The 24,649-nt window shown below is 44.9% G+C and overlaps 2 protein-coding genes across 3 annotated transcripts; one reads left to right on the top strand and one right to left on the bottom strand.

Annotated features, from left to right (window-relative positions):
- Positions 1 to 1,328: 1,328 nt before the first annotated feature.
- On the top strand, positions 1,329 to 21,313 carry SHISAL2A (shisa like 2A). Of its 2 annotated transcripts, none has more exons than XM_008139507.3 (3): positions 1,329 to 1,573; positions 9,191 to 9,330; positions 21,045 to 21,313. In XM_008139507.3, exons 1-3 carry the CDS (start codon positions 1,392 to 1,394, stop codon positions 21,293 to 21,295), a joined length of 573 nt encoding a protein of 190 aa, XP_008137729.1. In that variant the 5' UTR covers positions 1,329 to 1,391; the 3' UTR covers positions 21,296 to 21,313. The 2 variants fall into 2 exon arrangements, with proteins under 2 accessions (XP_008137729.1, XP_027997943.1); XM_028142142.2 differs by having other exon boundaries at positions 21,030 to 21,313.
- TCEAL7 (transcription elongation factor A like 7) lies at positions 16,223 to 17,363 on the bottom strand. The gene is given in 3 exon segments (XM_008139490.2): positions 16,223 to 16,332; positions 16,335 to 16,538; positions 17,327 to 17,363. Coding segments are annotated over 3 exon segments (351 nt in total).
- Positions 21,314 to 24,649: the final 3,336 nt, after the last annotated feature.

The following is a 24,649-nucleotide window of genomic DNA, read 5'->3' as shown; positions in this document are numbered from 1 at the left end:
TGGAGAGTGGGAATTTTTTTTTTAAAATAAATCTTTATTGTTCAGATTACAATTGTTTCTCCTTTTTTCCCCCCATATCTCCCCACCACCCGGTTTGAGAGTGGGAATTTTTGAGCATGCTTCCAGAGAGGCCGTGGACTGTGCCCCAGACAGAGTTGTCAGTGCTGACACCAGGCCAGGCCTTGAGATAGGGTCTCATGGCCCCTTCCCAGCACGTAGGCCTTCTTTCATAGATCACTGTCAGCTTTCTGAAGAACAGGATGACCCTGTGAATAACATGGTGGTCATTGGCATGATCCTGACGTTGCTTGGGAAAAACTGTTCTGTCTTGGGTTACTTGTTCTGTAAAAACCGGATGTGGTTAATGTGCTTAAAAGTGGTCCTACACAAAGGGTCGCTGCTGCTCTCTGGTCTCCCTGCGTGGAGAATGGCAGAGCAGTCGCCCGGTCAGCTGGCCCACTAATAAAGGCTCCCTAAATTTTAATTTGGTCTGGGCTCCAGTGGTCTTGACTCGCCTTCGCTCCACAACATGAACATGTCAGTGCATGGGATAGCTGCTCAGGGAAGGAAAGAACGGGCAAGGAAGCCCGAGGATGAGGGCATCTGGAAGTCCACTGGTAACGAGGCGCTGGGCGAGCAAGGCCTGGGGAAGGAGCCGGACCCGGGCGGGCTTGAGGGCCAGGGAAAGATGACTTCTCTCTGACCCACCCTTAGCTCTCATTTATAAAATGGGCTTGAAAATCCTTGGTCCTCGGAGTTGCTGTGAAGGTTAAGTGAGGTCACGTGTTCATCATCCCACACTGACCCTACTGTGCGCGCGTCCGCATCCCCCACGAGCCTGCCGCTGCCCGGAGACGCCCGCGCCCGCGCCCCGCACAGGGCCCGGCACCAGGCGGTGCTCCGTGCGCCCGGCCGACCAGGACAGGTGTTGCTTCTCTGAGCATCCCGCACCCTCGTGCCTTCCCTGGGGACGCAGCGGGGCTGCCGGGGGAGGCGCGGGCAGGGACCGGCCTGGAGCCCGGGCAGCTCTCGGAGGCAGCTCCCTCCGCCCAGCTCCGCCGGCCGCCCTCCACCCGCGCCCGCCTCCTTCCCGCCGCTCTCCACTCCCCCTGCTCCTGGGTCCCCTCCCTCCGCTCTCCCTCCTCCCCCTCCCCTCCGGCCGCGCCCTGGCCGCCTACCTGGCCGCCGCTCTGGGTCCTGGGGGGACTCCAGGTCTCCGACCGCTTCGTCCCAGCGCCTCCCGCCTGGCCTTCCCCTGGTCTCTGCGCGCCTCTCTGCGTCTCTCTGCCTCTCCGGGTCTCTGTCTTTCCGGAGCTCCGTTCTGTCTTCGCCCGCGCCCTCCTCTCGCCGGCCTTCTGCGGCCCGAGGTGGCGGGCCCGGCGCCCGGCGCGATGAGCGGCGCCTGCACGAGCTACGTGAGCGCCGAGCAGGAGGAGGTGCGCGGCTTCAGCTGCCCGCGGCCGGGGGGCGAGGCGGCCGCCGTCTTCTGCTGCGGCTTCCGCGACCACAAGTACTGCTGCGACGACCCGCACAGCTTCTTCCCCTACGAGCACAGCTACATGTGGTGGCTCAGGTACTGGCCCTGGCCCTGACCCCACCGAGCGCCCCAATCCAGGGTTTGCCCTCTCGTCCCACCTCAGCCAGGCTGCGTCATAAACCCTCCGTTCTCACCCAAGTGCCCACCCCAATATCGGGACCACCCCCACCGCCCTCGGGCCCAATGTTAACGTTTGCTCTCATCCATCACCAACCCAACTCCCTCTACAACCCCTTCTCAGCTCCATTCCCCACCCCATCCTGATCCTGATCCGAACCGTTATTCAAATCAAAGCTGGAACCTCACCCCAACTCCACCCAGGAAAACCTTCACTTTAAACCCACTCCAAGCGTCATCCACCACCACCCTCAACCCAACCCCAAACTACATACCAACCCTCTCCCCAACAGCAAACTCCCTTCTTCCAATGTTCACAGGAAACACAAACTCCACCCTCATTCAAGTACCCACCAGGGCCTCCTTCCTAATATCCACATCAGCCTCGACCCTGACTTGACTCACTCCCCAATGCTGATCTGTCACCAGCTCAACCTGCCCCTACTTCCCCTGGCAGTCCCACCGCAGCTCTCCTTCCCCACCCTGATTCCAAACATTATGTAGACCTACATCCAAACCTCAAGCCTTAATTAAGCTTCCAGCCTTATCCTCACCTGAGGCTGCACGCTAACTCAACCCCAGCCTCAGCCCAGCCTCAACTCTTCTCTTCCCCCTCCTATTCAGTCATTCTTTCAGCCACCTCCTGCTGAGCACAGCTTTTTTTCTAGGCCCTATGCTGAGTGCTGGGGATGTACTCCCCTCCTGAGCTAAGACAGAAGACCAAGGGCTCAAAGCTGCCTTCAAGTTCATCATGAGACACTGGCATAATGCTACAGCAGAAGCCAGCTCGGGCTGTGCGATAGCAGTGTGATTGGGTGACTATCCACCCACAGGGCATCGGTTTCCCACTTGTTCAGGGAAGGGATTAGTTAGGCCATTGCTGGTATTCCTGGAACTCCAGTGTGGGGCTGAGAGAGCAATTGGTCTCAATCTCTCTCCATCTCCAAGGGCCTCACCCAGAAAGTAAGACTTGACCCCAAACTTACTCTGGGAAATAGGCATCAGCAAAAATGGAGTGGGCTAACTCAGCAGACAGTGATTTTCCTGTCCCTGGAGGTATTTCACCAGAGGTTGCATGCCCTCTGAGTGGGAAAGGACAGCCTGCCACTCAGACTTCTCTGAGCCTTTGTCTTTTCATCTTTCAAATGGGAAGGGTGATAAATCATTGCCCTGATTTGCTACTAGGGCAAGAACCAAATGAAATAAAGAGGTGAAACCAACTTGGCGTATGCCACTGACAATTATAGTTATTATTACTGCTTTTTCCAAATAGTTCAAACCACAATTCGAAAGGATTTTCAGATGGCTAGTTTTTCAGTTCCTGTGCATTCAGCTGCTATCTGTAACCCAGAGAAGTGTATTAATTTATTTTCTGTCCATCCATGTTTTCATTCATTTATTATAGCCCTTGCTTTATGCCGGGTGCTATGCTAGGCACTGGGGACACACAAATCAATGATTCCTGCCCCTCAGGAGCTCACAGTCCATCCACAGAGATAAGACGTGCACCTAACGTGTAACAATGGAGTCTTTGTTTAAAACTCACTGTGTACTTAGCACTGAAGTGGGTGCTGAAGTGTAATAGTACTTACTTCCCTTTGAAGTATAGAGACAATGTGGAGCTTTTGGACTGGTTAGAACCCAGTCCAAACCTTGGCTCTGTCACTTAGTAGCTATGTGAATTCAGGCAAACTAACTCCGATTCTCATTTTCGTCTTTGAAATGATAATAGTAATGCCGGTCTTATGGAATTGTTGTGAGGATTAAGTGAAGTATGCATGTGAAAGTGACCAGGATGTATTGTGGATGCTCAACAAAAGGGAGTTCCCTTGCTCATGCTCATAAGTGGGGAAAGGGATACTTGGAATATGAAAGTGAATTGTTCAAGATCTTCTAGCAAGGTCACAGCAGACTGAGATTTAAAGAACATTACCTAGGACCATCCAAGGCTAGATGCACTCACACATTTGCAACCCCGGCACGTTTTCTCTCCAGTTTACAGATGAGAAAACTTGAAAGCCAGGAAGTTACTATCAGGGACTGCCACAAGCCTGTCCGGCTCCCAGCCCAGGCTTCACAACTGTCTAAATCTAGCCTGGCTCTCCTACAACCTGCTCTACTCAGATCATTTGAAAAAATACTCATGACCCTTCTTCACTGTCTGCTGAGCACTCTGCTAGCCCTTGAGTAAGCCTCTCCACTCCCAGCCAGAACCCCAACCCTCTACTATCACCCTTTTCCCTATACACCCCTGTGTCCCTCCAGTTGCCTTGGACCCTCAATAGAGCCCTTTAGTGGCTTAGACAACCAGGTGCTGGGTTTAATGGGGAAAGTTCTGAGGCCCCATCACATGTTAGTGTGCTCCCAATCTTATGAACCCAGGGGCAGCTGGAAGGTTTTAGCTCGCAGGCCTGACTCTTCCTCAGTTTGAATGCAAGGTGGTTTATAAACATCACGGACTATTGCAAAGTGGAGGAGGAGAACTGAAGGTCCTCAGGACATCTGGGTGACCAGTGTACCCCAAACCCTGAAAACCCTACTGGCATGCTCCTATCAGTTCCCTGCCATTGCAGTGTAGAGACCTTATTTTGCTCTGGACTCTATTTGGCCCTTTTCATGAAAGCTGGCCCTTAAAAAATAAATAAATCTTCAGGTAAATACTGTTTCCTTCAATAGACCTCAAGGAGAATTGCTGTCTTTAAAACCATGTCTCAAGAAGTGAAGACTCAAAAAGGAAAGAAAAGGGAAAAGGGAAGAAGGAGGAGGAGAAGGAGGAAGAGGAGGGGGAGAAGGAAGAGGGGAAGAAGAAGAAGGAGGAGAAGGAGAAGCAGAGGAGGAGGAGGAAGAGGAGGAGAAAGAGGAGGAGGGGGAGGAAGGATTCCCTGTGGATAAACAGCTGGTGTAATAACTATCTGGTCCACTTTCCAATCACCCTGTATTAGTAGTTATTTTTTTTTAATTAGGATGTGAGTCAAAGGCAGTGGCCTTGCTGGAGGGCAGAATTAGTGGTCAGGCACTGTCTTATTTAATCTTATGAACACCTGGTGAGACAGGAACCTTCACAGATGAAGAAAATGAAGATCAAGAGATGAAGGATTTTTCAGCTTATATGTGACAGAACCAAGATTCAAAATTAGACTTGCTTGACTCTAAAACCCTAACAAATGTTAGACTGACCCTCCAATGTTTTTCTAGGGGCTCACAGTAGGTTATCTACATTTCAGGGTTATAAATCTGTGAAGCCATAGTCATAAATTTGTGAAACTGAGTTGAAGAGCTAGCAGCTGTTCAATTTCTCACCCAGGGCAGGGATCTCTAACTTCATTGAAAGGTGTCCTCATCCAGGTGTTCTGTGTAAATCTGTCCAGTCTTAGGGAATTTACCCCTCTCGAGGCAATACATGGGACAACCCTGACCACTTAAAGTTCATCTTATACTAGGCACAGATTTCCCTCCTTGGAGCTTCTCCTGCTCTGTCCCAGCTCTGTACTTGGGGCCTGGTTCCTCTGTGCCCAGACAGACCATTAGAAACAGTGCCCACTTCCTAACTAACCACTGATCTGGGATATATCCCCCCTCAGCTCTCTCACCTACTTTTTGTTGTTGTTGTTGTTAATCCTTACAGTGATTTTTAGAGAGAGTGGAAGGGAGAGAGAGGCAGAGAGAAACATCGATGTGAGAGAAACACATTGATTGGTTGCTTCCTGCACACACCCTGACCAGGGTTAGGGAACCTGCAATTGAGGTACATGCCCTTGATCAGAATCAAATCCAGGACCCTTCAGTCCGGGCCGACACTCCATCCACTGAGCCAAACCGACTAGGGCTCACCCACTCTTCAAAGCACCCTACTTTTAGAGGGCCCTTTCCATTCAGGTGGCCATAGATGTCCCTTGTAAAAGGTGGGGTCCCAACTTGTGCACAAGTCTCTAGCTAAGAGCGTTATAAACAATAACTATATCTCAAAAGAGGAAATAATGCCCAAAGAACTAACAAGTACTACATGCTCTATGTGGAAAATGTGGAAAGGACAGGAGAGATAAAAGAGGAAAGAAATCATGGGAGATCCAGTATTTTAACTTGGTTCCTCCAAAAGACTTGGAGACAAGGATTTGAGGGCACATAGTTTACATGAAATCAATTCTAAAAGACACTGGTGGAGGGTGGGGAATTGAGGAGGTGGGAAGGGAAGGAGCTAATGATGGTGTTACCAAGTAAGTCACCACTGAGGATCACCGGAACTTAAACCTGCTGAACTCAGCCAGCCAATGTAGAATCTACATCTCAGAGTCATTCCGCCCAAGTGCCAAAAAGCTGGGTATTTACGTACCTTTTCTGTCAGTCATTAGTTGTGTGCTGGTGTGAGAAGGCAGGCGTTCATTTTCCTGCACTTCTGACCTGCTCACTATGTAGGTACTGTTCTGGGCCCAAGAAAGCCCTCAGGCAAAAAGATACAAATGCTAGCATTGGAAACTCTGGCCAGAATATTTTACAATTATAAACCTAATAGGGCAGGGACAGGATGTTCAGAGCCTGGGCTTCACCCAGAGATAGCCTGTCAGCATTTTGGTGTATTTCTGTCCAACCTTGCATATGTATAATTACGTATATATTTGTGTTAATTTATTCATGTTGGGGTTATGCTATATATTTAGTAGTATGTCCTCTTTCCATTTAACATTATCTCATCTGCCCAAACCGGTTTGGCTCAGTGGATAGAGCATTGGCCTGCGGACCGAAGGGTCCCAGGTTCGATTCCGGTCAAGGGTATGTATCTTGGTTGCAGGCACATCTCCAGTAGAAGGTGTGCAGGAGGCAGCTGATCGATGTTTCTAACTCTCTATCCCTCTCCCTTCCTCTCTGTAAAAAATCAATAAAATATATTTAAAAAAAACATTATCTCATCTGAATTTAGCCTTGATCTTAAATGTTATTTGAAAACATGTTCTTAAGGGCTCTATACTATTCCATTGCAGGGGTATCTAATCATTTATTTAGCTATGGGAATACAGATTCTCTGAAGCTCTAAGGTGTTTCTGTTTAGTGGAAATTAGCCATCAGCTAGCAGGGAATGAAATCTGGCAGAAATGGCAAAGGCAGGAAGGAGTCTGTGGCTTGGGTCAGGGAGGAGGGTCGGCAGAAAAGCTGGAGGAGTCTGCGATACTGTGATTTATAAGGTATTTGGTCTTTATCCACAGTTCCTGGCTCACAGCTCCCAAAACCCTTGGAATTTCCCAAGTGTTGAAAATAATATGGGAGCTGAGGGGTAATGGGGAAGTAAGGACACGTATGTAATACCTTAATCAATAAAAGAATTCTTTTAAAAAGTAAAGAAAATAATAAAGGTGTCTTTTGGGTTCCACCTCAAGGGTGAGGTCTGGTTGTCAGGAAAACCAACCATGTGATTAGAGGTTTGGTTTCAGTCCTCCCCATGCCCCTTCTACCTGAACTCTTGGAGAAGGACTGGAGGTTGAGTTCAGTTGTCAATGGCCAATGACTTAGTCAATCATGACTACATAATGAAGCCTCTGTAAAAACCCAAAAGGACAGCAGTTGATCTTTTTGTTTTTATTTTTTGGAGAGCTTCCATGTTAGGGAACAAGAATGCTTGCATGTACTACCGGGCCCCAAGCTCCACAGAAGCTCTTTTGTTCATGACGTCACCCTATGTATCTCTGCATTTGGCTGTTGATTTGAATCCTTTAATATCCGTTTTAATAAATCATCTAGTGAGTAAACGATTTTTCTTGAGTTGTGTGAGCCGTTCTAGCAACGTAATGAAATCCAAGGAGGGGGTCATTGGAACCTCCAATCTATAACTGTTGGTCAGAAGCACAGGTAAGAGCCTGGGCTTGCAGCCGTTGTCTGAAGTGTGTGTGTGGGAGGCAGAGGGGAGTAGTCTTGTACAACTGAACCCTTAACCTGTGGAATCTGATTCTATCTTGGGTAGATCATGTCAGAATTTAGTTGAATTCTCAGACACCCTACTTGGGCCATAGAATCACTTGTAGGTGTGGGGAAATCTCCACACACAAGTTGGAATTGGGTCCGGAAACCCTTTTCAGAGTGGTTGGCAAGAAGGGCACACAAACAGATCCTGGTACCTACCTATCTCCTACCATTAGGAGAATATCTCACAGAGCCTGATGCATAGTAGGTATTCAATAATATTTACTAGCTGCCTATCATGTGCCAGGGTTTGTACAAAGGGACAACAAAGCCAATTAAACATGGTCTGAGTCTGCTTTCAAGGAACACACAAGAAATGTGTTGAACACCTACAATGTGCCAAGAATATGACATATCATTCATCCTCACTACCACCTGTGAGGTGCTGTGTTTTGATTATTCTCACTTTTCAGACAAGGAAACTTAGGCTCAAAAGGTTAAATAACTTCATCAAGACCTCACAGGTGGTAGTCTGGGTCCTCACCTCACCCACGTAGGTCTGGTTCCAAATCTCTTTGCTCTTTTCCTGACATTGGGCTGCCTGACCCAGTGGGAAGTGCTAAAGGTCCTGAGTAAAGCAGCCTGGGTGGTTAGCCTGGCATGTCGGCAGGGGAGAGAAAGATGACCTAGGAAAATGTTATTGAGGAGAAGACTTTTGAGATGGGCCTTTGATGACGGGTAAAATTCCAATATGGGAAGACGAGGAGGAGGGATCATGTGAAAAAGGGAAGATGGTGGTCCCCAAATGAGCTAGGAGTTGTCTAGAGACCAAGTGACCATGGCCTGACTTGGGGCAGACACAATGTGGTTGGACAGTGAGGGACCAGTGGCAGGGAGGTTTCTAGATGTGGAGTCTACGCTGATGTGATGACCTCCTGGAGGTAGATCAGAAATTTCCTTGAGGCTGGAAGGACAACTGGTTTTTGTTGTGTTTTTTTGTTAGTCCTCACCTGAGGATATTTTTCCCATTAATTTTTTAGAAACAGTGGAAGGGGGAGAGAGAGAGAGAGAGAGAGAGAGAGAGAGAGAGAGAGAGAGAAAGTGAGAGAGACACATTGCTTGGCTGCCTCACACACATACCCCGACTGGGCTGGCGGGGGGGGGGGGGGGGGTGTGTGGCAGGTAGAACCTGCAGGGGATAGAACCTGCAACCCAGGCTCCTGCTCTTGACTGGGAATCGAACCCGAGACCATTTGGTGCACAGGCTGACACTCTAACCACTGAGCAACCGGTCAAGGCAGACAACTGGGTTTTAGCTACGGCCAACGTGTATCTTGATTTTTTAAGAAATAGCAATGTAGGAACAGCTCTTTAAGGTCGTCTCCAGCTCCCTGGGGTGGGAGCAGAGAGGAAAGTAGGGAGGGAAGGAGAGGAGAAGAAAGGGAACACTGAGTCCCAGCTATGTGGTTGCACTGAGACATGCCATGTATGTGGGGAATACTTGACATGTAGTTGATACTCCTTCCCATGCTTAGGCACAGAAAGCCTGTTTAAGACAAGGAGAGACAGAACAACACTTCTCCTATAACATGCTGCCTCCGAAGTCCCTTTCTGAAACGCGGCTCCTCTGTGGTCTTCTCTCCCCAGTGTTGGTGCTCTTGTGGGCCTGTCCATAGCAGCGGTGGTCCTCCTGGCCTTCGTGGTCACCGCCTGTGTGCTCTGTTACCTGTTCATCAGCTCAAAGCCTCACACAAAGTTGGACCCAGGTTTAAGCTTACAGACTACAGGTAAGAAAGAGGTCACATGCTTTCCTTGTATTCCGCAGGCAAGAATTTTTACGAAGGGGACATATTTAGAAATGATATTTGGAACACTTGCCTCGTGAGTGTTCCTGGAATATTCAGAAGGAACAGCACAATTCTAAAGAGGTTTATGATCTGAAGATGTCCGTTCTAAACTTTTCATGTGCTCTGCGTTTATCAAAATAATTTGATATAGTCAGCATTCTGTTTGTTACACAAAGGTGAATCCATCCTGTGGATTTTCTAAGGCAATGTTTTAATTCCAGCCTTAGAAATTAATGCAAACTGATTTTAATATTTTACCCCAAACAAAATACAATTAATAAGAAAAAATTGCTGCTCCCCAAACTCAATTTATTCAGAAATTAAATACAGGTATTTTTTGGATAATCTGATGTTCTGGCTTACCAATTTCTTTATTAGTACAGGTGACCCAGAGCTTCCCTACAGGGTCCCCTTCAAAGTGTTGCTTTTGCACATATTTTTACAACCTCTTCAAGGCACTGTGAAAGAAACAAGTAGCTATTGGCAACAGATCTTTCAGTTTAGTTTGGTAGACAACACTCAAAATGGGTAGTATTATCTCCATTTTACAAATGAGAAAATCAAGGCTGAGAGAGATTAGGAGACTTGCTCGAAGTATCACAGCTAATACATGATAAGACTGAAATCTGGCCCATGTTTTCCTGCCCTGAGTCATGCTCTTTCTTCAGCCCACCACTCTGGGTCTGGGTAAGCATACAATTAAGCACAAAATTGTTTAATACCAAATGTAAGGAGGGTTTCAAAAAGGAAAGGAGACGCGAATTGGTGCTGAATTAGTGAAGGAGTTGGTTAGGCAAAATAGATGAGCAAAGGCATTTCAGGATAGGATAAATAATGGGGAAAGGTGTGTGGGCAGGACTGAGTGAGACTATGCAATGACAGGGTCATTCACCCTGGGTCCCTGTAGGGGAGTAAGGCCAGGCTGGACAGGGGAGGAATCTAAGTTTGGGAGCAAAGATGGCACACTCAGGGAGGGAGAAGGGGCAGAGTGGGTAACAGCGAAGTTTCAGAGAAAGTAGAGAGAGCTTTTTCATTTGCACAAGATTATTTTTCCGATTTCACAACAAACTCGTGCAACAAACGACAGCATGTGAATACATCTCAGATCCCGATGCTTATAATAATCCCCGTGGCTGAGCAGTAAAAAGGAGAAGGGCTGGCTTTTGAGGGTGGGAGAATTCATCTGGCTCTCCTTGGAGCCAGGAAGACCTAGGAGGAGAATAGGAAGTGGCAGGAGAAGAGACCCAGCCTCAGGGAGGCCAGGGATAGCCCAGGCTTCACTTTTTTTTTTTTTTAACTTTTATTTATTGATTTGAGAGAGAGAGATTTGTTGTTCCACTTACTATGCATTCATTGGTTGATTCTTTTTTAAAAAAATATATATATGTTTATTGATTTCAGAGAGGAAGGGAGATGGAGAGAGAGATGATGCGAGAGAATCATTGATCAGCTGCTTCTTGCACACCCCCTACTGGGGATCAAGCCCTCAACCCAGGCATGTGCCCTTGACCGGAATCGAACCCGGAACCCTTCAGTCTGCAGGCCGACGCTCTATCCACTAGCCAAACCAGCTAGAGCCATTGGTTGATTCTTATATGTGCCCTGACCTGGGATCAAACCCACAACCTTGGCGTGTCAGGTTGATGCTCTAACCAACTGAATTACCCTGCCAGGGCCCAGGCTTCAACTTTTATAGAGAAAAATCATAAAATTTAATGAAAGGCATAAAAGAACCTGCCTATCTGTTGAGATACAGAAAGCATGTGAATAGGAAGACTCAATATCATGGACAAATCAGTTCTTTCCAAATTAATCTATAAATAAAAATCCCAACAAAAGGTTTAATGGAATTTGTCAGATTCATTCTAAAATTAATCTGGAAGAGTAAAGGTGCAAGAGTGAACAAAACAATTTTGAAAAATAAAGAAGAGACTTGCCCTATCAGATACTAGAATATTTTTCAAAGATAAGAATTTGTCAATTTGATATTGGCACAGAAATTGACAGGTAGAATTGGACAATGCAGTGTCCTCAACTAGTGCAAATTTGCTACCCAAAAATATTTTGCAATGTGTGGAGACATTTTTGGTTGTCACAACGGGCGAGGGCTGCTACTGGTATCTTTTGATAGAGGCCAGGGATGCTATTAAACATCCTACAACACAGGATAGCGCTCCACCACAGAGAACTATCCAACCCAAAATGTCAATAGTGCCAATGTTGAGAAACCCTAGAATAGAAAATCCAGAAACACACTAACTAAAATATAGGAATTTAAAGGAAATATTTAATTATTATTACTTTTTTAAAATAATTTTAAAAAATATTTTTATTAATTCCAGAGAGGAAGGGAGAGTGATAGAGAGATAGAAACATCAATGATGTGAGAGAATCACTGATTGGCTGCCTCCTGCATGCCCCCCCCCCCCCCGCCGTCCGAGCCTGCAACCTTGACCAGAATTGAAACCGGGACCCTTCAGTCCCCAGGCCTACGCTGTATCCACTGAGCCAAACCGGCTAAGGTGAAAACATTTAATTCTTAAAAATAAGGGGAAAATTGGCAAATTTACCTACATAAAATGCAAACAGACATCAAATACAAATAATACATAAGATAGTATATATAAAGTTAAAAAGCAAGTGATAGACTGCAAAGATATTATAAATAGAAGTAAATACGTGCCAGGCAATCATTATTTGCAGATTCAATATTTGTGAAGTTGCCTATTTGCTAAAATTTATATGTAACCTCAAAATCAATACTTGCAGTGTTTTCAAGGTCACTTGCAAATGTGGACATGCCCAGAGCAGCAAAAAATTTGAGTTGCCCCATCACACACATTCCTAGCTGACGTGGAACAAGGCCATGCTCTACCTTCTTGTTTCAGCTCTCAGACTGTAAACAAGTGTCCTTTTCATGATATATTGGGTGACATGTTTTTGCATTTTTATGACTTTAATGGTGGTTTCACTGTTGAAAATGCCCCCCCAACGTAGTGCTGAAGTGCTGTCTAGTGTTCCTGAGCACGAAAAAGGACTGTCATGTGCCTTGTGGATAAAGTATATGTGTTGGGTAAACTTTGTTCAGGCAGGAGTTATGGTGCTTTTGGCCATCAATTAAATCTAAATAAATTAGTAATATATATTAAATAAGATGTCTTTAAACAGAAACACACAAAACAAAGTTATGAATTGACCAGTTGACAAAATTGTTGTGACCAGAGGCTCACAGGAACCTAACTTTTATCAAGGACATTGGTAAGTACAAAAATGGATCATATTAATACTGAGGAGGTTGGGTGGAGGGAATGGATACTGTCATATACTGCTGGTAGGAGTATAAATTAGTACCACCAACTTCGTAGAGTAATTTGGCAGTATCTATTTATATTAAAAATGAATACACCCTATAACTCAGTAATTCCACTTCTAATTATCTTAGAAGAAATAGTTATACTAGAAGAGGATAGTAAAAATGAATGACATGATCATTTGTCATATTGGAAACAAACTAAATGTCTACCAGTAGAGGAATAATGAAATATGATTCCACAGTTAGAAGGAATGAACTAACTCTAAATAGAGCATCTCATTAGTTCTTCACAAATAACTGGGCAGATATAGATCTTATTACCATCCATTTTACAGATGAGGAAACTGAGGCCTAAGTTACCTAGTGAGTAAGTGACAGAGCCAACTCTACCTCCAGTCTCCTTCCTCTCCTTATTCCTGTGCTGCAAAACGGAAGTCCCTACTATGTGCCAGACACTGTTTGAAACTGTACATGCATTATCTCATCCAATTTTCCCCAAGTACACGAGTGAGGTGTTATTATTATCCATTTTACAGATGTGAAAACCAGGTCTAAGAAAGGTGAGATGACTTACCCAAGAGGTCACAGTTTGTAAACTGTGGATCTGGAATTCAAATATATGTGTTTTTCTGCCTCCACAGTCCTACTCTTTTTACCTCACTGGGCCAGGTCTATGAAGTGCTCCTGCTTGTGTCCTGATCCCCTCAATACTCCCCACTCTATATCCTTCCCCACATCAAACCTTTCTGAATCAAAGGAAATACAGTTTATCTCTTGTCCCTGTTGGTAAAAAAAACACCCTCCTATGCCCTAACCGGTTTGGCTCAATGGATAGAGCATCGGCCTGCGGACTGAAGTGTCTCAGGTTCGATTCCAGTCAAGGGCATGTACCTTGGTTGCGGGCACATCCCCAGTAGGAGGTGTGCAGGAGGCAACTGATGGATGTTTCTCTCTCATCAATGTTTCTAACTCTCTCTCCCTCTCCCTTCCTCTCTGAAAAAAATCAATAAAATATATTTTAAAAACAAAACAACAACAAAAACACCCTCCTACTTTTTACTGCTCAGCCACCAGCTGGATTATTCAATTGCCAGGGTTTGAGATAGTTTATGCTCTTGCTTTTTGTTACTTATTTTTAAGATAGAAAATGCATTTCCTGACCTTTTGCTAAATGATAGCTTTAAGCTCTGTCTTTTGCCCAACTGCAGCTCTTAGTTCCTCTCTTTCTTCTTCATTAAGTACTGTCCCCTCCTTCCCATCAGCTGAGTCAGTTTATAGGCCCATTATCTTACTAGTACTTTCATCAGAGCTTTACCCTTTATGCAGAGTTTCATTTCGGTTTGCTGTCTCCCTCTCCAGTAGGACATGTAGAGAGATCATTAGCCCGTTTTACATCAAGCTCAGCCATGGGAAGTGAACTGGCCAAATCTACACAGTAGTGAGCAAGTGTTGCTGGGATGTCAATCCCGATCTCCCAGACTCTAGAGCCTATGATCATTGCACTGTACCTCAGGGTCCTGATCGCTGAGTGTGGGGATAGGGATGGGGAGTGCCCTGGTAAGAACAGAGTGGAAATGGAACTGAGTCTGGAAACAGACTCCTTCTGCTACCCAGATGTTCTGTAACTGTCCCATCACCCCCACCTCCAAACTCTACCCCAAACTTGGAATGCAAAAAAAAAACAAACACACACACACAAAAACAACACAACCCATAACTTTCTTACTCTAGAACTTTGTAACTAGCTTGATCAGAAGGGTGACTGAGTTCCTACTGTTGTGCCAGATGCTATGCTAAGGACTTTAAACCTATTAGCCCATGTAACCTGCTTAACTGCTCTGCCAGGTGGTTATTATCAACCCTATTTTGCAGATGAGGCGAGTGGGATATGTATGGAGTTTATGTTCCAACTATGGTACATTTAATGAGATTAAAAAAAACCAGTGGAGATAAAAATAGAAGACAAGAGTTCAGTTCTCATCCTTCTCTGAAAGGTGTTGGTGAGGAGCTCATTAGTCAGCCATTCTCATTGACTCAAAGGGCTCCTAGAAATCAAGTCTGATGCTTTCACTGTAGCGATGAGGCCCTGAGGCCCTGAAAGGGACAGTCATGTACCCAAGGTCACCAGCCAGTTGGCTAAGCCTTTGCCTCCAAGGATCTTTCCCTGCAGCAGCCCCTCTCACCTTCCAGAGAGGATTCAGTTTCTCCAGGGCCAACTGCTTTAAAAGAAATTTACTGGGGTGACACTGAGTAATAAAAAGATATAGGTTTCAGGTATGCAATTCTACAGTACATCATCTGTATATTGTATTGTGTATTTACCACCTCAGAACCCACTACTGCCTTTTGAAAAAAATCCTCACCTGAGGCTGTATTTTTATTGATTTTCAGAGAGTGAGGAAGGGAGAGAGAGAAACAGATCGGTTGCTTCCTGTACATGCCCTGACAGGGGATCAAACCTAAAACCTTTTTGGTGTATAGGATAATGCTCCAACAAACCGAACCACCAGGCCAGGGCAAGCCCATTGCTTTTTAGTTAACCACATTTGGTACCTGTGACCCAAACAAGCCTCAGTGATGAGTCAGTCTTTTTGTTTTGTTTTAATTGACAAGTTCTTTTATTGTGTTTATTTTAGTATTTTTTTGTGACTCAAGTAATACTTACACATATATATTCATTTATTGGAAAGTGAGAATATGCAGATAAGCAAAAATGAAATAAAGCACAGGTCACACAGAGTGTATTACCTTTTGGTGTGTAATAACTTTTTGCATTATATCAGTTATAAATGTACATTTTATATATATAATGTTTTGCAATGTGTTTTCACTTTATAATATACTAGAGGCCCATTGCACGATATTCGTGCAAGATTAGGCCTTCCTTCCCCTGGCTTCACTCCTAGCCACCCGGGAGCCGCCACGTCCCCGCTCCAGGCCCGCCCGGGAGCCAGCAAGTCCTCGCTTCTGTCCGGAGCACTGCTCCTGTAGCTCCCTCCACCGTCCCCCCTCCCCCTCATAGCAGGCGTCCTGCCTCTCCCAGCCGCTCCGCGCTTGCAATCCAACCTCCATCTTGGTTGGATTAATTTGCATACTCACTCTGATTGGCTGTGGGCATAGCGGAGGTACGGTCAATTTACATGTTTGTCTATTATTAGGTAAGATGAGTATCTGCTAATTCAAGTGAATGAAACATCCTGTTAAATGAATGAGATTGGGTCAAAAGATGAGATGTTGGTAACAAGAGTCACCTGTAAATCAAAAGAACATTGAAGGATTAGAGTAAAATAGTAGCAAATATTTAGCAAGAAAATGCAGACAAAAAGAACCTAGTGATATTAATAACAGAAAAAGGTTGAATAATGGGCCTGTAAACAGGCTCAGATGCAGAAGGAGGGACAAAAGGCTCCTGGGAAGGAGAGGACAGTACTTAATGAAGAAGAAAGAGCTGCGATTGGGCAAAAGATAGAGGACCGAAAGCTGTCATTTAGCAAAAGGTCAGGAAATGCATTTTCTGTCTTATGAGAAATGCAATAAATAGTGTAAGGAATGCCGGTGGTTAGAATGCAGAGGCCTAAAGCTTTTTCTCAGACCCCTTATCTCTCCCAAAAACCTTTCTATCGCATCTCTCTTGTCATTTCTTCATTATTAAAATGCCTATAACCTGTGTCCTCTTTAAATTCCTCGAGAGACTGAAGCAGACTTTGTCTAAAATTCCCTTCAGTTTGCCGGCATTCAAATTCCCCATAGGAGCGTTTTTCCTCTCTCTTTAGCACGCAGCATTTGGGCTTCCCTTCGTTTTCTTTGCAGAGTTTTTGCACGATGTCGTTGTTTCCTGTGACAATTCAGGATAGTTCCCTCCTCTTTTTCTTGCCTTAAGATAGATGTCTGTGAACCCAGACCCTCTGAGCGCCTACGGACAGAAAGAAAGGGGAGAGGAAGGGAGAGTTCTCTGTTGGGATTTAAGGGATTCACATCCTCTTTCTCTTGGCCACAATCATAATCACCTACCCGCAGGAGGGAGGAAATCTAAGAACTCCTCTCCTGGCTAGTCCCAAATTCAAGACTGAGAGCCCCAGGCAATGGGAGAACTGGCCACAGAGGTCCTTGGAGAATGGTGAGAAGGCACAAGCCTCGCCTAGGGCCTCAGAGAGCCTGGCTCTAATCCTGGCTTTGTCACTCTCTTTGTGTGCTCTTAGGTAAGTCACTTCTCCCTGGGCCTCAATTTACTCTGTAAAATGTATTCAGTAATACCTACTAAGTTGTGAAAACTAGAGGTGATACTTACATAGGAGCTAAATTAGTCTCTGACACATGGTAGGCTTTTAACAGTTAGTAGCTCTCATTTTTATTAGGCACTTAGATGTTACATGTTAGTCTCCCCAGTGTTTGTTGATCTCTCAAAGATAGGAACTATATCTTAAATGCCTTTGTATACCAAGGACCTAGCCTGGTTCATAATTTGTACTAAGGCTAAACTTGCTCTGTGGTAAGAGTCCAAGCTTTGGAATCAAACTGAATGGAAAATGAATCCCGGATCCAATACTCAATAGCTGTTTCAATATTTACTTTTTCTACCTGGGCCTCAGTTATTTTTCTATAACATGGAATAATAATACCTACCTCTGAGTTTGTTAGGAGAATCAGATAAGATTGTCATACCACTGCATTTCAGCCAAACATGATTCTTATAGTAACTGCTCTGCTGCTCAGAGCCCCACAGTTTAAGAGGGACTTTGACCAATCAGAAGGTGATCAGAGGCAGCTTGGTCTAGAAACCAGTTGATGTGAGTATCAGCTGAAGAGCTGGGGACTTTAGCCCCTTACTGGGGAAAAATATGCCAACAAAGGACTTTTATCCAGAATATATAAAAAATCCCCAAAACTTAACATTAAGAAAACAAACAATCCCATTAAGAAACATGCAAAAGGCTTTAACAGTTACTTCACAGATAGCAAATAAGCACATGAAAAATGTTTCACCTTCCTGAGCCGGTAAGGAAATGGATATAAAGCTACAGAATACTAAATGAGCATAAAGCTATCAGAATACTAAAGTAAAAACACTGGCAATACCAAGTAAGGAATAAAGCAACTGGTGGTAAAGCCACTTTGGAAGACAGTTTGGTGTTTTCATAAAGTTAACCACACACCTATTATATTTATTACTTTCCTATGGCCAGTGTAACAAATTACCATAAATGTGGTAGCTTACGATAATAGAAAGTTATTCTCTCACAATTCTAGGGGCCAGAAGTTCAAAATTAGTTTTGCTGGGCCAAAATCAAAGTCTCCAGAGGAAATTCCGTCCCTTGCCTCTTTGGTGACTGCCAGCATTCCTTTGCTTATAGCTGCATCACTCTAATCTCTATCTCTGTCTTCCTATCACTATCTGTGTGTGTCTATCTCCTTCTGCCTTTCCCATATAAGGGCACTTGTGATGACACTTAGTCCAAAAGTAAGGGTGGGCTTTAGGCATGGTTTGAATAGAAGTTCACAATGTCCACCTAGATAATTCAGGATAATCTCCTCAAAATGTTCAATTTAATTACATCTGCAAAAACTTTACCATATATGGCAACATTTATAGAGTCTAGAGATTAGGACCTGATCTCTTTGAGGGCCACCATTCAGCCCACTATACCATACAAAACAGCAGTCACGCAGCTAGGTCTTTATCCTATAAAATAAAAATGTATGTTTATACAAATGCTATACATGAGTGTTCATAGCAGCTTTATATTTAATAGATAAAAACTGGAAACAACCCAAATGTTCTTCAGTGGGCAAATAGTACAACCATACAATGAAATATATGCAGCTATGAAAAGGAATGAACTATCCATGCACACAATATCTTGAATGGACCTCAAGGGTATTATGCGGAGTAAAAGAAGCCAATCTCAAAAAGTTACATACTGTATAATTCCACTTATATAACACTTCTGAAATTATAAAATTATAATAATGGAGAATGGATTAGTGGTTACCAGGAATTAGGTTTAGGAGGAAGGTCTGACTATATAAAGGAGTAGCATGAGGAAGTTTCTTTGTGGTGATAGAATAGCTCTTTATCCTGATTGTGGCAGTGGTTATAAAAAGCTACATATGTGATAAACTTTTATAGTACTATACACCAAAAATGTATATATAAAAACTGTTATCATTGAATACAATCAATAATAGCTTAGTTAATCTATATATATAAAAGCCTAAACGACCAAACAAATGAATGACCGAATGACTGGTCAACCAGTGCTATGATGCGCACAACAGATGCTCAACGTACAGGATCAAGCTCCCTCCTGTCTGGATCAGGCCTGCAGGGGTCAGCCTGAAACCGGCTATCTGACATCCCCTGAGGGGTCCTGGATTGCGAGAGGGCGCAGGCCAGGCCGGAGACCCCACGTATTCATGCACTGGGCCTCTAGTAGTATTATATCAATGCCAGTCCCTGGTTTTGAAATTGTTTTATGGTTATATATTATCAATGGGAAAAGCTAGGTGAAAGATATATGGAATTCTGTACTATTTTTGTAACTTCTTGTGAGTCTTAAATAGTTTAAAAAGAAAAAGTTAAAAAACAACAAACAAATAAAGAAGGAAATTTATTCACTCTGTAGGTGATTAGTCCAAAAGTAAGGGTGGGCTTTAGGCATGGTTTGAATAGAAGTTCACAATGTCCTCAGGCTTGTGACTACATCCTCTGAGATTCTGCCCTCTATTTGTGTTGGCTTTCTCCTCAGACTGACTTTTCTCATGGTACTAAGTTGACTGCCAGCATTCCCTGGGACTACGTGCTTTTTGTTCCCTTCTATGCACTTTTTCTAGGAGGAAAAAGAGGGAGCTATATTTTCCTTCAGTTGGGGGTAAATATAAAGGCCTGAGCTCTATTCTGACTGGATCTCCTTAGGTCATGTGCCCACCCCTAAACCAATCACTGTACCCAGGGAATGCTATGAACTGATTTCCCATCCACATGGCAAAGAAATGGGATTACTTGATTGGCTCAGATCAACCAGGTGCCACTCCTGTCGCTGAGATGGAGCCAATGCCACCCTACTATAATTGCTATTACCAGGTAGGGAAGGGGAAAAATTGATTTGGATAGCCAACTCCAATATCCAGTACAACCTTCTTGAAATTCACTCTTCCCTTGGTTTCAGAGGCACCATTTTTTTCCCTAGATATCCTCCATCAATGGGTCTTATAGTATAAGAGTTTTCTAAACAGAGAAAATATAAAATGTCATTCTAGAAGAAACAGCACAAAGACCCAGAGATGTGAAGGAATGGACCCATTTAGGGAACAATGAAAATTTTGGTGTGGCAAAGCATAGAGTTCATGAGGGAAGAGTGGTTAGCAATGAAGCTGAAGAGAAGAGATGGGACCAGTAGTGAAGAGCTTTGAAGTATCACAGTCAATGGTAAGACATTTGAAGACTTTTGAAAAAGAATAGTCCCTGGACTCACTTGACCTTAGACAGATCTCTCTGGATAGACTGGAGGGGCCTGACTAGAGGTTGTTCCAGTGCTCTGGGCAGAAGATGAAAGCCTTACCAAAGGTGGTGGCTTTGAGGATGGAGAGAAATGGATGAATATGGCAGACAGTGATTTGGTGGAATCAGCAGGACCTGGGGAACTGCTTGGCTTTATGAAGGGATTGGAGGAGAAGGTGTAAGAGATGACTCACATTTCTGGCTGAACACTTGATACATTTTTTTAGGCAGGAATGCCCAATTGTGTCAAAAGCTGATAAGTCTAGGGAGATAAGGGTTTATAAATGACCACGAATTTAGTGACAAATGCTTTAAGGTATGATGGGGGCAGAACCAAGGATATTGCAACAGAGTAAGTCAGGAAAGTGGAGAGTAATAAAGCCAAGTGAGCCTCCTTTCAAATTCAGATATAAGAGGAGGAGAGGATAAAGCAATAATTAAAAAGTCATGGAATCTATTAAAATAATGTATGTGTTTAAGTTTTCCAGCACTTATCTGCATACTGGTTGTGTAGTCAGCTTGTATCCTTATCTATAAAATTAGTTTTTTAATAGTACCTACCTCATGGGTTTATGTTGAAGATCAAGTTTTCGTATCTAACAATTGTGTAGTCTGTCTCCCCCACTAAACTTTAAGTTCGTTAGGAACATTGACAGCTCCTAGTGCATGGCATGTTATATTGCTAATAAACTAATAAATATTTGTTAAATGAGTGTTAAGATTCTGAGCACAGTCCTACCTGCCCAAGATAAGCACTCAGGGAAGTTAGCCAGGGTGTGTGAGCCTGATGGGAGGAATGGGATGCAGGAGGAAACCCTATGCCCTCAGCTTGCTGTTTTCCAGAACCCGAGGAAATGTCCCCTGACTGCCAAGATGAGACTACAAGCAAGTTGGTGGAGATACCAGGAGTGAATTCTCTAAGGCAGAGTCACCTCTTCCTGAACTCACGGCTGGACTGCAATGAGGAGCAGGCGATGGACCCCAAACACCTCTTCCAGTACTGCTTCATGGCCACAGTGACTACCAGTGACATTCCCGGCAGCCCTGAGGAGGCCCTTGTCCCCAACCTAATTGCACATGGACCAGACCCATAGACATCCAATAAACTTCTCTACACCATCCTCTTCTGGAGTCTCTTTTCAGTGAAAGGTGGGGGTAGGGATGATCAAAGGGACTTGCTAAAAATGGGACTAACGAGATACATGAAGGCTTTTCCCAGCCAATCTACCCAGGGCCTGCTGCGGACCCAGCTATTCTGCTCTGCCTGGCCCACTGTGAGCCAAAGGGAGTTCAGGCAAGGATCCCAAGTAAAATGATCAGTAACAACTCCATGCAATAAAAGAGAAGCCCGGGGCCTGTAGAGGCTCAGAAGAGCCCCTCACCTAACCTGAAGAGTCAGAATCCTGACTTGTTCTTCCTGCCACAGAGCAGGTATACTTACTTAGGATACCATGGAAGAGGACTGGTACCCGGAGGCAAGTGACTCCTGCCTCTCCAGCAGCTCTGCCCCACTCTTAGAGTGAGCCCCTTGCCACGGAATAGAATGAGAGGGAATGTGGAGTACAAAGGGCCCAACCATGTTTAATATCATTCAATACCTTAGGCCAGTGGTCGGCAAACTCATTAGTCAACAGGGCCAAATAGCAACAGTACAACGATTGACATTTCTTTTGAGAGCCCAATTTTTTAAACTTTAACTTCTTCTAACGCCACTTCTTCAAAATAGACTCGCCCAGGCCGTGGTATTTTGTGGAAGAGCCACACTCAAGGGGCCAAAGAGCCGCATGTGGCTCGCGAGCCGCAGTTTGCCGACCACGGCCTTAGGTGGATGAAAAGAGTGTGGACTCGGCCACTTCCTGACCCTGTGTGTCCTTGATGAAGTCCCTTAGTCTCCCTGAGCCTCGGTTCCTTTGCTGGGTTAGGGCGAGTGTTCAGAGATGATGGATATGAGCCTCCTTCATAAACATGGAAGTACTACAAATATTTTAAAATTAAAAATGGATGTTTTTCAATATAACAGTAAGAGCAGGTAGGTACTCTGGAGCCAAATGCCTGGTTCAAATCTTGTCCCTGCTCATCCATCTAGGTAGGTGTAATAGTAGTACCTACCTTATAGGATTTTGGAGGATTAAATTACTTTGTTCATGCAAAGTACTTAGAACAGAGATGGAAAATGGAAAGCTTTTTTTTTTTTTTCCTTAAATTGAGCTAATAGCAAAGAAATCTTAGGGCAGGATGCTGATTGCCACCCCTCTCTCTCATTTTAAATTTATTTTGAAAGTCTACTTGGCTTCATTAAGTGACTCAGGAAAAGAGCAGCATCCCATGTAGCAGATACAGAGGAGCACCCCCTGTTTTCCTCCTCTTAACTGTAGCAGTGGCTTTAGGCTTTGCCTTGAAGTGCCAGGCAAGTATTGGTGAGACTCAGTAGCCACTAAAGGCAGCTCTTGACATTTCTGACAGTGACACAACCTGCTGCTGGATTTGACAACAGCGAATTGCTCACTCTTAGATATCTGTACCGCGAGCCCGAGCCAGCCAAGGGCACATGATGGGGTGGCAGGGCAGGGTGAGTCACCCACAGAAGTACCCGAGGCTGGAAGCCAAGAGGCCTCAGGTCTGGTCTTGGCGTTATTTGTTGTCTTCTGTGCATGTGTGTATCTTATTTTCAGCATTCTGAACCCAGCACTTTCGTCTACTTCTTGTATATTCAGTGGCACCTTCTGTGCCAGGACCTGTGCAGGTTACCAGAAACAAAAGGGAACCAGCCACAGCAGCTGCCCTCAGGGGATCATCTGGAGGGCAAGGCAGGCACACAAAAGGGCAGTTGGCCCAATGGCAGCCCTTCGTGCAGCCTGAGGAAGCAATGTGATGTTTGAGCTGAATCATCAAAGATGAGTCAGAGTTGCCAGGTAAGACAAGGTCAGAAGACATTAGAGTCAGAGTACAACCTGTTCAAAAACAGCGAGAGAGCCTCGCACAGCCCAGGAACTGCACGTTGCAGGGAGTTTAGTCTCTGAGGTTCTGTGTGATCTTTCATAGGATAGATCCCATCTCTCTCCTTAGCATCCCCATCAGTAAAATCCAATTTTTCTCGGAACACTTTTTATACTGGTCCATCTGGGAGGTTGCTAGGAAGAATCCAATGTTGCCCTTGCCTTTAGGTTTGATAGGGGAAGATAATCTGTAAAAATCTAAAAACTCTGGTTGTCAGCGGCCTAAAACAATGGCTCTCTTGAGCCTGCAGTCAGCATCAGCTGGAGGGCTTGTGAAAACACAGACTGCCGGGTCCTCCTCTCTCCCCGCACAGAGCGTCTGATTCGGTAGGTCTGGAGAAAGTTCTCGGAATTTGCATTTCTAAGTAGTTCCAGGTGATGTTGCTGCTGCTGCTGGTCTTTGACCCGCCCTTTGAGCAAGCCTGGCCAGGAAGAACAAAAAGGACTCAGAGCGGGAGATTAGGAGGAGACCTCACACTGAGCAGGGCCTTGAAGACCTGGTAGAATTTCCCCAGCAGGAGCCTGTGTGGATGGGGTGGGTACAGGGGGAAATAGACTGTGTGTGCTGTCTTTGTTGACCTACACATCCCAGGCCCCATCCACTCCCCAGATTCAGCTCAGCTTCTCTCGTTTGAATTCAATCAACCCTCCGAGCTGGCTCTCACTGGGGTTGGCTTGTCTGAATCTTGGGTGGGAAACAAACTGCCCACCCTGAGCAGCAGGAGTCCCCCTCCCCCAGGGCAGCCGAGGAGGAAGGAAGCTGGGTAGGCTGACGCACAGACAGAAATAGTCTGAGCTCACTGCTGTTCCCAAGCACACATCGACCGGCAATTATTTCTTGTAAATTGCTTTCCCGGTTATGTTCAGAACCTGTATGTGTGTGTGTATGTGTGTGTGTGTGTGTGTGTGTGTGTGTGTGCGTGCGCGTGCGCCTGCCTGAGAACAAACACTCAGAGGGCACTGGGTGGAGGTGGATAGCTGGGGAGTGGTATCCAGAGGGAGGGGAGCCCAAGTCTGAATCTTCACCAAGAACTAGGGAACTGTTGACTCTTAAAACTTGAAATATCAGAACCTTCCATTCACTTTTATAACACTCCTGTCAGGTGGTTTTCAGGCCTCTTCTCAAACATTCACATTTTTTTTTTTGTTCCTTCAACGTTGATTGACAATGATGCTCTGCCAGGATGTGAGCGAAATGAAGTCCCAGTCCCTGTCTTCAAGGAGCTCATGCCTGTGGTGTCTATAGGAGGCTCCCTAACCCAGCCAAGAGCTTCAGGGAAGGCTTCTTGGAGTAAGTGATGCCCGGATTAAGTCTTGAAATACCCACAGACAAGTGAAAAGGTGTTTGTGATACAAGATAGGGAATAGCATTCCAGGCAGAAGGAACAGCATGATAAGTAGCTCAGTTTGGTGGACACTATAGACAAGATGGGGAAGAGTGAGAGATGAAGC

Source organism: Eptesicus fuscus, chromosome 9 (genome assembly GCF_027574615.1).
Source record: "Eptesicus fuscus isolate TK198812 chromosome 9, DD_ASM_mEF_20220401, whole genome shotgun sequence".
Classification (NCBI taxonomy): domain Eukaryota; kingdom Metazoa; phylum Chordata; class Mammalia; order Chiroptera; family Vespertilionidae; genus Eptesicus; species Eptesicus fuscus.
The sequence above is the reverse complement of the archived record's forward strand: the minus strand, read 5'-3'. Positions and strand labels throughout refer to the sequence as shown.